Source organism: Aureococcus anophagefferens (assembly GCF_000186865.1).
Source record: "Aureococcus anophagefferens unplaced genomic scaffold AURANscaffold_1, whole genome shotgun sequence".
NCBI lineage: Eukaryota > Pelagophyceae > Pelagomonadales > Pelagomonadaceae > Aureococcus > Aureococcus anophagefferens.
Genome location: NW_008705561.1, coordinates 3,490,939 through 3,501,611, shown reverse-complemented (window position 1 = coordinate 3,501,611; position 10,673 = coordinate 3,490,939). Strand labels below are relative to the sequence as shown.

Genomic DNA, 10,673 nt, shown 5'->3' with positions numbered 1-10,673 from the left:
GCGGCGCGAGGTGCCGCGAGCGGGCCCGCGGCCGCGGGCGCGCACGCGCAGTCGCGGCCGGCCGCGCCGCCGAGGGCCCAGGCGACGACGGGCTCGAGGCGCGCCGCGTCCCAGAACCGCGCGCGCCCGCCCGCGCAGCACGTCGCGAACGCGCCGCCGTCCGCGCAGTACCAGCTCGCGCCGGCGACGCAGTGCGCGTGGCGCGCCGCGCCGCGCGCCGACGCGCGCGCGCGCGGCGCGGTACGCGCGCCGACGTCGAAGAGCGACACGCGCCCGTCGACGCCGCCGGCGAGCAGCGAGCGGCCGCCCGTCGCCTCGAGCGCCAGGCACGCGAACCCGCCGGCGCGGCACGACGGCGCGCATAGGTCCAGGGACGCGTCGACGACGGGCGGCCGGCCCGCGCACGGCGCCCAAGCGCCGGCGGCCAGCGCCTCGCCACCGGGCCCCCGCGCCGCGGCGGCCTCCATGTCAGCGTCCGGCGGCCGCGAGACTGCCGCGAGCTTTTGACCGGGGGACACGGTGAAAAATCGCTACCGAGGGATGTGCAATGCCATCCCAAAGCCTGCCGGACGCCAAGGCTCGCAAAATTGCTGCAAGGCCCCTTCAGCTTGAAGTTAGCATCGCCCAAGTTGCAGCCCAAGTAGCCGCCCGCGTCGCGAGACTTCGATCGAGGAGTTAGCCGCGCCGCTTCGAGAGGCGCCAGGAGCCCGGGGGGTTGAAGCGGTCGTAGAGGGGCTCGATCTTCTGGCTCCGCTTCGCCTTGGACAGCGTGCCCGCGTCCGCCGTGCGGTAGAAGCGCGGCGCGAGCTCGACGAGCCACCTCGGCTCGACGGCCATGACCTGGCGCATGTACTCCTTGGACGTGAGCACGAGCTCGTGGTAGATGAGCCACTCCGGGTTCTTGTTGAAGAGCGCGGACGACGGGTGGATGTAGACCTGTGCCGAAACCAACCACTGGTTTGGGGGGTCCCCACCAAACTTGAGAATTCTCTAGCTCGGTCAAATCAAAGTCGATTCGGCTGATTTTTGGACGGATCGATCGCTCTCGTCGAGTTCTCGAAGCACAGTGAAAGAGTCTGGTCCAAATCGTTCGAATACGCTCACATTGAAGTCGGGTTGAAGATTTGGTTTCGGCACAGATGTAGACGGGGTTGCCCTCCACCATGGTCTTGTAGCCCTCCTGCGGGTCCTTCTTCGCGGCGTTCGTGAAGTAGCCCGCGACGATGGCGCGGCGGACCTGGTCGAGTTTCCGCCCGGCGGAGAGGACGTCCATCTTGTAGCGGTCCATGATGGAGACGATCTGCTTCCGGACGTCCGCCGCGCGGCGCATCGCGCGCGCCTGGAGGAAGTTCTCGTAGCACCACGGGTTCGAGAAGTTGGCGCGCTTCCAGGCGTCGTAGACGGCGAGGAGCATGAGGTGGTCGCCCTCGGGCTGGAAGAACTTGGCCTTCTTCGCGTCCGCCTGGGCCTGCTTCTCCTTGGGCCGGTAGAAGGGCTGCTCGACGGAGAGCATCGCGACGACGGAGAGCACCTCCTCCGCGCAGCCGAGGTCCGCGGCGGCGATGAGCATCTTCGAGAGCTGGGGCTCCAGGGGGAACTCGGCCATCTTCCGGCCGAAGCGCGTGAGCAGGCCCTCGTCGTCGAGCGCGCCGAGCGCGTAGAGCGCCTGCATCGCGCCGACGAGCGTCGCGAGCGGGGGCGGGTCCATGAAGTCGAAGGCGAGGAGGTCGTGGATGCCCATGGCCTTGAGCTGGAGGACGACGTTGCCCAGGTTCGTGCGCTGGATCTCGGGCACGGAGCAGGGCAGCATCTCCGTCCGCAGCGCGGCCTCGGTGTAGAGCCGGTAGCACTTGCCCGGCCCCGTGCGGCCCGCGCGGCCGCTCCGCTGGCGCGCCGACGCCTGGGAGATGGGCGTCACGACGAGCGAGTCCATGCCGAGCTTGGGGTTGTAGGCCTTCTGCTTGCAGAAGCCCGGGTCGACGACGTAGTAGATGCCGTCGATCGTCAGCGACGCCTCGGCGATGTTCGTCGCGACGACGCACTTGCGCGCGCCCGGCGGCGGCGGCTCGAAGATGCGGCTCTGCATCTCCGCCGGGAGCGCGCCGTAGACGGGCAGGATGAGCAGCTCGGGCGCGAGGCCGCCGAGCGCCTCCATGCGCGCGTGCAAAATCTCGCAGCAGCTGTCGATCTCCTCCTGGCCCGTGAGGAAGACGAGCACGTCGCCCGCGGGCTCGCTCAGGTGGATCTGCATGACCGTGATCAGCGCCGCGTCGAGGTAGTCGGCCTCGGGCTCCTTCGTGTAGAGCACCTCCACCGGAAAAAGGCGGCCGGGGATCGTGAAGATGGGGCAGTCGAAGAAGTACGCGGAGAACTTCTCCGCGTCGAGCGTCGCGGACGTCACCACGAGCTTCAGGTCCGGCCGCCGGCCCAGGAGGTCCTTGAGCAGGCCGAAGAGCACGTCCGTGTGGATCGTCCGCTCGTGCGCCTCGTCGAGGATGAGCGCCGCGTAGCGGCCGAGGTCGTTGTCCGCGAGGTACTCGCGCATGAGCATGCCGTCGGTCATGTACTTGAGCACGGTAGCCGGCGACGTGCAGTCCTCGAAGCGGATGCTGTAGCCCACCTCCGCGCCGAGCTCGCACCCGAACTCCTCGGCGACGCGCTTCGCGACGGACATGGCCGCGACGCGCCGCGGCTGCGTGCAGCCGACGGCGCCGCGCGCCGTGAGGCCCATCTCCGCCATGTACTGGGTCATCTGCGTCGTCTTGCCGCTGCCCGTCTCGCCGATGACGACGAGGACCTGGTGCGCGGCGACGGCCGCCTCGAGCTCGGTTCGGAGCGCGGCGATGGGCAGCGCCGCGCGCTGCTCCCGGAGCGACTTGTTCGACACGTGGCCGAAGCTCAGCTGCTGCTTCTGCTGCTGCCGCTTCCAGGCGCTGTCGACCTGGGAGCTCGCCAAATTCACGCTCCGGAGCTCCTGCGCGAAGTGGCGCTCGCCCGCGTCGGGCATGGGGTCCTCCCAGGGCCGGTTCAGGTCCTTGGGGATGCCGTCGATGAGCGCGTTCGCCTGGGCCTGCTTGAGCTCGCGCCGCTCCTTGGCGAGCGCGCCCTGGGTCAGCGCGGCGCGCTGGAGCGACCCCTCGGGGTTGGCGACGATGGCGACGGGGCTCGCGTCGCGCGCGCGCGCGCCCTGGCCCCGGAGGAACGGCGGCTCGTGCTCGTTGAGCTCGATCTCGAGCTCCTCCTCCGCCTCCTCGGCGCCGAAGTCGCCGAGCACGCCCCGCTCCTCGTCGAAGGTCGGGAGCATCTCCGCGGGCACGACGCCCGACGCCGCGAGCTGGCGCGCCTCCCAGAGCTCGGGCGACGTGAGCCGCTTCCGCCGCCGCCCGCCGCCGCCCGCCGCGGCGTCCGCGGCCTCGGCGCGCCGGAGGTCGCCGAGCGACACGCCCGGGTTGATCATGGGGTTGCTCCGCGCGACGCCGCCGCCGGCGCCGGCGGCGTCGGCGCCGCGGAGCGCCGCCGCGCGGTCGGGCCGGAGGTCCGCGCCCGTGGCCTGGTCGCACTCCCGCATGGACAGCGAGACGCGCGAGCCCGCGACGCCGAGCACCTTGACGAAGACGCGCTGGTCCCGCGCGACCGCGCGCGCCGCGTCGCGCGCGCGGCCGTCGCCGGAGATCATCGACACGTGCACGAGGCCCTCGCGCGGCGGCGTCGGGCCCTCGAGCGCGACGAACGCGCCGAACTCGGCGACCTTGGTCACGCGCCCCGCGTAGATCGCGTGCAGCTCGGGGTCGCCGCCCCGGGGCGGCGGCCGCGCGCGCGGCGCCGCGCGCGCGGCGCCGCACTCGGGGCTCGGCGGGCCCCGCTTCCGCGGCGGCACCGGCGGCGCCGGCGCGCGGCGCGCGTCGTCGACGAGCGCGAAGAGCGCGGCGACGAAGGGCTCCGGGAAGTCCGCGCCGTTCTCCGCGAGGGCGGCGCCGAAGGCCGACGGCGTCCCCTGCGTCTCGGCGAGGTGGATGACGAACTCCGCGAGCGTGCGGTCGCCGACGCCGAGCTCCTCGTCGAGGCGCCCGCAGACCTTGGACACGAGCTGCAGCTTCGCGAGCTCGTCCATGGACCCGACGCGCGAGCCCTGCTGGAAGCGCGGGCTTGCGCGAGGTTACCTCATGAGGTTGAAGTCCCAGAATCCTCAACATACCCCGCCGGCGGCACGGCGATGGGAAATAATCGGGAAATGTTACCATATCGAGTCCCGCCGGCGGGATATGTTAATGTTGGACGCCGCTTCGATATGTACCCCTCGCGTCGCACGTGGCCGAGTCATATGCAAAACTAACCCATGACGGAATAAACTTCACAATCTATGATGAACTCCGGGACATTGATGGCTCTGAGCGCACAGCTTGTATTGAAGGAGATGCAGGCCTTTAAACGAATGGCTCGCATCGTTTATGGTATATACGTTGGGCAAGTATAATCACTACGGCTCATTTCCTATATGGTCGCAGCTACGCCCCCCCCCCGTGCGCGTCCGTGCGCCGCTCGGCCGGATCGCGACGGATACGAGTGATTTCCGGACCATGCGACGGCGCTCGGCGCCGCCCGGCCCGGTCGTCACCGGCGCCGCGTCATCGCCCGCGCGCCGCGTCGTCGCCGTCGTCGACTTCGTCGAGGAGCGCGTCGAAGAGGGAGATGACGCGGCGGAGGCCGACGACGTAGCCGGCGTCGCGCGCGCCGTCGTGGCGGACGTGGGCGAAGTCGATCATCTTGAGCACGGCCCGCGGCGGCCGCGCGGCCGCGGCCGGGCCCGGCGGCGCGTCGGCGCGCGCGCCGCGAGGCGGCGCGCCGTCGTAGACGAAGAGGAGCGACGAGGAGATGAAGACGAGGCCCTCGTGGCGCTCGAACCACGCCAGCAGGTCCGCCAGGCGCCCCCGGAACTCGGCGAGGAGCGCGCGCCGCGCGCGGTGCGCGCCGGCGCCGCGGAAGAACGCGCCGAGGCCGCGCGCGAGCGCGCGCTCGTCGCGGAGGCCGCAGCCCCAGGCCTTGTCGTAGTCCGCGTAGGCCGCGCCGTCCCAGACGCGCGCGCCCACGAGGCGGCAGCCGAGGCGCGCCTGGCACGGGTACTTGGCGCGCGCCTTGGCCGCCTTGTCGGGGGGCGCCTCGGGCTCCGTCGTCACGACGCCGAGCTTGACGTCGAGCCTGGCGGGAAAAGAGAGCGAAGTTCCCGACTTTGGAGACCGCTATCTCGGTCATCGTCCACTCGTTTCGGCTCATGTTTGGACGAGCGACCACCTCTCGGAGCGTTCTCGGAGCGTGGATGCGTTTTCCGGAACGGTCGCGCGCGGACCACTCACGTCGCGGCGAACGCGAATCACCCTCGTCCCGCCCCGACGTCGCGCGCGCAGGGCCGCGCCATGCCCGCCGTGCAGTCGTCGAGGACGATGTAGCGCCGCTCCGTGCCGTCGGCCTCGCCGAGCGCGACGACGCCGTGGTAGCCGCAGAGGAAGCGGCGGAGGCCCGCGAACTCGGCCCGCGTCGCGGCGCCGACGGGCCGCCCGCGCCAGAGCGCGCCGGGCGCGCCCATGGCCTCGTAGAAGCTCACCTCGCGCGCGCCGCGCTCGCCGGACTGCACGGGCTTGAGCACGACGCCGCCGAGGCCCCCGAAGCCCTTGCGGTCGCGGTCGCCGACGGCGAGCATGCCCGCGCCGGAACCCGCGGAGGGCATGTGGCCGCCGACCTGGGTCGTCATCGGCGCCGCGAGGCTTCCCATGACCGCGCTCTGCGCGTAGGACGCGCCCCGCCGCAGCGCCCGCGTCATCGTCCACTCGGGCCGCCCGCAGAGCGGGCTCCGCGGGTCCCAGCGCCGGCGCCGGCGCCGCAGCAGGATGCAGACGACCGCCGCGGCCAGCGCGACGGCGCCCAGGAACCGGGGCAGGGGCAGGCTCGGCGCCGCCGACGACATCGACGAGCCCGCTTCAAAGACGGCGGCTGTCGCACTCGCGGGGCCGCAGATGCTCGTCGGCGGCGGCTAGCGGCGCATCGCTTATGGGTGTGGTGGTCTTGTGGAGATTTTGAGCTAGTATTGATCGAACGCCTTATCGAAAGTGGGTGAACTCCGCGCCTTTCCAGGTCGCCATGAACTCGTGCTTCGCCGAGGGCATGCAGAGCTAGAATGCAGAGCGCGCTCACGAGGAACGGCGGCAGAGAGACGCCCGGTGCGAGCCGCACTTTACCGCGAGTGTCATGGCTCAGATTTCCAACGCCGTTTTCGTGTTCGTCTTCAAGATATCCCGCCGGCGGGATATGTTAGGGGGCGGCGGCGGCGCGTCAGGTGAAGACGCGCTGGTCGTGCTCCCATCGCGCGCGGTAGGCCGGCTCGTTGTCGCTGAAGAACATCTGGCCGAAGCCGTGGCGCTCGTCCGCGCGCCACTCGCCGACGTACTTGACGCCGTTGGGCCAGACGTACTCGCCCTGGCCGTCCATCATGCCGTTGTGGTAGTCGCCGACGTACTTGCTCCCGTCGGCGTAGTACATGATGCCCTGGCCCTCCTTGACGTTGTTCGCGAACGTGCCCTCGTAGCGCGTCTCGTCGCGGTAGACGAAGACGCCGTAGCCGTCCTTGGCGCCGCCCTTGTACTCGCCCTTGTAGTAGGAGCCGTCGGCGAAGAAGTACTCGCCGTAGCCGTGGCGCTGCGACCGCGCGAACGAGCCCTCGTAGCGGCTCGAGTCCGCGTGCCAGTACGTGCCCTTGCCGTGCATGTGGCCGTCGACGACCTCGCCCTCGTAGCGGTCCGGCCGCAGGAACCAGGTCAGCGTCATCCACTTGGCCTCGCCGTCGGGGGCGCGGGCGCCGTCGGGGGGCGCCTCCATGCCGCCTTCGGAGCCACCCCTCGGCGTTCGCGCGGCGCCATCGTTGTCGCGCGGACCCATCGGCGGGGCGAGACGAGGACGGGGACGCCGGGGCGCGCGGCGGACGGGGACGCGGACCGGCACACCACCCCGGGGCGGCACGCTCGCAGGCGGCAACCAGCGCTCTTTGTGGCCGCTGCCACAAATCAATGCCCACGGAGGATACCTGGACTGCAATCTAGTACATTACTGCGCGCGCCGGCACCTCGCGGAGCGTCGGGGGCGGTGCCGTTGGCCACCGCGCCGTTCCGCGCGCGGCCGGCCGGTCGTCCGCGCGCGCCGTCGGCGCGCAGGCCGCCGCCGGGGCTGCCCGCGTCGCCGGGGCTGCCCGCGTCGCCGGGGCTGCCCGCGTCGCCGGGGCTGCCCGCGGCGCCGAGCCGGACCTCGGCGTCGCGTCGCCCGGCATGCTCCGGCGCCTGCGCTTCGCCGCGCTCGCCGCCGCCGCCGCGTGCCCCCTGGGCCTGCTGAACGAGGAGGTCTGCAGCGGCCACGGCCACTGCGCCGAGGGCGTGGCGCCGGGCGTCGACGAGACCTGCGCGTGCGACGGCGGCTACGGCGGCGCCGACTGCTCGCTGCGGATCTGCCCGGCGGGCGTCGCCTGGAGCGACTACGCGACGGCGAATAACACGGCGCACGCGGCGCACTTCGAGTGCAGCAACATGGGCTCGTGCGACCGCGAGTCGGGCCTCTGCGAGTGCCGCGCGGGCTTCGCCGGCGAGGCGTGCCAGCGCATGCGCTGCCCCCACGGCGCGCGCCTCGCCGGGGGCGCGCCCCTCGAGTGCTTCGGCGTCGGGACCTGCCTGTCCATGGCCGAGGCCGCGGCCCAGGTCGACTACGTGTCGCTCGAGCACGACGCCGCGTACGACGGCTGGGACGCGTCCATGATCTACGGCTGCGCGTGCGACGCCGGCTTCGCGGGCTACGACTGCAGCGAGCGCGAGTGCCCCCGGGGCGACGACCCCCTCACGGCGGGCGTCGACGAGGTCCAGCTCCTCACGTGCGACTGCGGCGAGCCCGGCGGCTGCGGCAACGGCACGATCGCGCTCGCCTTCCGCGGCCAGCGCACGGCGCCCATCCCCGCGGACGCGACGGCCGAGCTCCTCGAGTTCCACCTCGAGCGGCTCTCGACGCTCGGCGACGTCGACGTCGCCTACTACGGCGGCGGCCTCGACGGGTCGCTCTGCAGCGACGCGGGCACGACGGCGGCGATCACGTTCCTGACGACGCGCGGCGACCTGCCGGCGCTCAACGCGACCTGGGCCATCGAGGGCACGACCTACGGCCCGGGCCGGCGGGCCGACGTGCGCCTCGCCGTCGACGGCGCGTGCTCGACGGTCCACGCGGCCGTGTGCTCCGTCGCCGGCACGCGCGAGCGCGCCGAGTGCAGCAACCGCGGCGTCTGCGACCGGTCCGTCGGCGTCTGCGACTGCTACACGGGCTTCGGGTCCAGCGACGGCCGCGGCGGCGCGGGCCTCGTCGCCGACTGCGGCTACCTCTCCCCGAACGCGTCCGTCGCCTACGAGTACCCGCGCGACTACGCGCGCTGGGCCGACGCCGCGGGCGGCGCCGAGGGGCCCTGCCCGCGCGCGACGCCCCTCTGGAACACGAACCTGCCGCCGACGGTCTGCAGCGGCGTCGGCGTCTGCGACGCGGACAAGTTCTGCAACTGCACCGCGGGCTACGAGGGCAGCGCGTGCGAGTACAAGACGTGCCCGACGGGCCGCGCGTGGTGGGGCGAGGCCGTCGGCGACGACCCCGGGGACGCGCACCGGCCCGGCGCGACCTGCTCGAACAAGGGCCTCTGCGACCGGTCCAGCGGCAACTGCGACTGCGACGACGACTTCGGCGTCGTCGGCGGCGACGCGTGCGGCGACATGGCCTGCGAGGTCAACTCGACGCGCGAGTGCGGCGCCTTCGGCCACTGCGCGACGATGGCCGAGCTCGCGCAGAACGCGCTCCTCTTCGGCGACCACGGCGAGGTGCGCCGCGTCAACTACAGCGAGCCCTGGGACGCGGACCTCGTCACGGGCTGCAAGTGCCACGCGTCGACCTCCGACTACCCGACGCACGACTTCGGCGCGGACCCGGTGAACCAGCTCCAGTACCGCGGGCCCTTCGCGTACACGTACACGGGCTGGACGGGCTACCAGTGCTCGCACGCGTTCTGCCCGACGGGCGACAACCCCTACACGTGGGGCGTCAACGAGGTCCAGGCGCTCAACTGCTCCCTCGCGACCGACGGCGCCTTCAACGTCACGTTCCGCGGCGCGCCCGAGCCCGTCCGCGTGCCCTGGTGGGCCTCCGCGGCGGAGCTCGAGGCGAGGCTCGAGGCGCTCCCGACGATCCGCGACGTCGCCGTCTCGCTCCGCAACGTGTCCTACAACGCGTCCGTCTGCGGCCCGGGCCAGCGCGTCTACGTCGAGTTCCTCTCCGAGCACGGCGACCTCCCGCTCCTCGTCGTGTCCGAGGCCGACGACCTCCGCCACGACGTCGTCGTCAACGTCACGGAGGTCACCAAGGGCACCAAGGAGGACGTCGAGTGCAGCGCCAACGGCATCTGCAACCGCGAGATCGGCATCTGCGCCTGCCTCGACGGCTTCGCCTCGGGCGCGGACGACGGCGAGCCCCTCGGCGCCTACGGCCAGCGCGGCGACTGCGGCTTCCGCCACACGGGCACGAAGAACGAGAAGTGGGAGAACTCCGAAATGCAATACCTGCGTACAAATCAAATCTTCAACGCGACTTTAATGTGCGCGTATTCGAAAGGTTCGACACAAGCTCTTCGGCTGTGTTTCGAGAACTCGACGAGAGCAATCGATTCGTCCAAAAATCAGCCGAATCGACTTCGATTTGACCGAGCTAGAGAATTTCAAAGTTTGGTGGGGGCGTCCCAAACTTATGGTTGATTTCCACACAGGCAATACGACTACATTTTCGAGGTCACCGCGTCGGGCACGACGGGCGACGGCGCGGCCGCGGCCGGCGCCTAGGCCCGCGGCCGCGCCGAGGGCGGGCGCCGCCCAGACGCAGAGGATCCTAGCTTAGGGGCGGTACCTACACTTGAGCGGTGGTTCAAACTAGGCTTCACGATGAAACATTGCGCTTCGCAGCCTACTTCGTCCACTGGGTTCGCCGAGGTACCCCGCGAACCCCCCTGGATAAGTGCGCACTTCGTCATGGATGCAAGGGAGCTTCACCATGCACTGCCGCCAGCGCTGAAGTGTGTGGAGATTTGAGCGCGTAGAGAGGCCTCGGACGCGCGCAACCACGACGATCAGATACCGTGCCCCTTGAGGCATCACATGGGCCCGGAGACGTCGTCGTGAACGCGTCGCTCGCGCTTGCAGGGGACCGGGGAGGCAGCGGCATGGCCGAGGATCTTACGCAGCGGTTCCGCGGGCTCGTGCGCGGGTGCCCGCGGTCGGGCGCCGCCGCGCCGCCGCCGCCGCCGCCGCCGCCGCCGTCGGCGCAGCTCCGGCGCGCCGCCCTGGTCGTCCGCGGGATTCGGCGCTGCGAGCGGACCCTGCGGCGGGTGGCCGTCGCCTACGCGACGCCCGGTCCGGGCGGCGGCGGCCTGGGCGACGACCAGCGCGACGGCGTCGACGCGCGCGTCGCCGCGGTCCTCGCGGAGTGCCGGGCGGCGCTCGCGGCCGCGCCGCGCGGCGCGGCCGCGGCGCCGCGCGAGGGCTCGCGCGCCGCGCACGACCGCGGCGGCGCCGAGGTCGCGCGCGCCCCGGCGCCCCCNCCGCGCGCGCGCGCGCGGCCGA

General features: G+C 71.9%; 4 protein-coding genes across 4 annotated transcripts in view; 2 read left to right on the top strand and 2 right to left on the bottom strand.

Annotated features, from left to right (window-relative positions):
• Positions 1 to 675: 675 nt before the first annotated feature.
• On the bottom strand, positions 676 to 4,111 carry AURANDRAFT_19250 (hypothetical protein; the record flags this gene model as incomplete). The annotated part of the gene is made up of 2 exons (XM_009034248.1): positions 676 to 936; positions 1,148 to 4,111. 2 exons carry the CDS (start codon positions 4,109 to 4,111, stop codon positions 676 to 678), a joined length of 3,225 nt encoding a protein of 1,074 aa, XP_009032496.1.
• A 2,270-nt stretch (positions 4,112 to 6,381) lies between these two features.
• Positions 6,382 to 6,783, bottom strand: AURANDRAFT_15432 (hypothetical protein; the record flags this gene model as incomplete). The annotated part of the gene is made up of 1 exon (XM_009034247.1): positions 6,382 to 6,783. A coding segment is annotated over one exon (402 nt), but the record flags the coding sequence as incomplete, so codon positions are not given.
• A 527-nt stretch (positions 6,784 to 7,310) lies between these two features.
• AURANDRAFT_60990 (hypothetical protein) lies at positions 7,311 to 9,896 on the top strand (the record flags this gene model as incomplete). Its single annotated transcript, XM_009034249.1, has 2 exons — positions 7,311 to 9,655; positions 9,824 to 9,896. 2 exons carry the CDS (start codon positions 7,311 to 7,313, stop codon positions 9,894 to 9,896), a joined length of 2,418 nt encoding a protein of 805 aa, XP_009032497.1.
• Positions 9,897 to 10,136: 240 nt separating this feature from the next.
• The window catches only part of AURANDRAFT_70631 (expressed protein), a gene marked incomplete at both ends in the record, with an annotated part of 1,001 nt that continues 464 nt past the window's right edge, over positions 10,137 to 10,673 (top strand). Inside the window, one exon of the mRNA XM_009034250.1 lies at positions 10,137 to 10,627. Within this exon, the coding sequence (XP_009032498.1) occupies positions 10,274 to 10,627 (354 nt within the window). The remainder of the gene's footprint in view (positions 10,628 to 10,673) is intronic.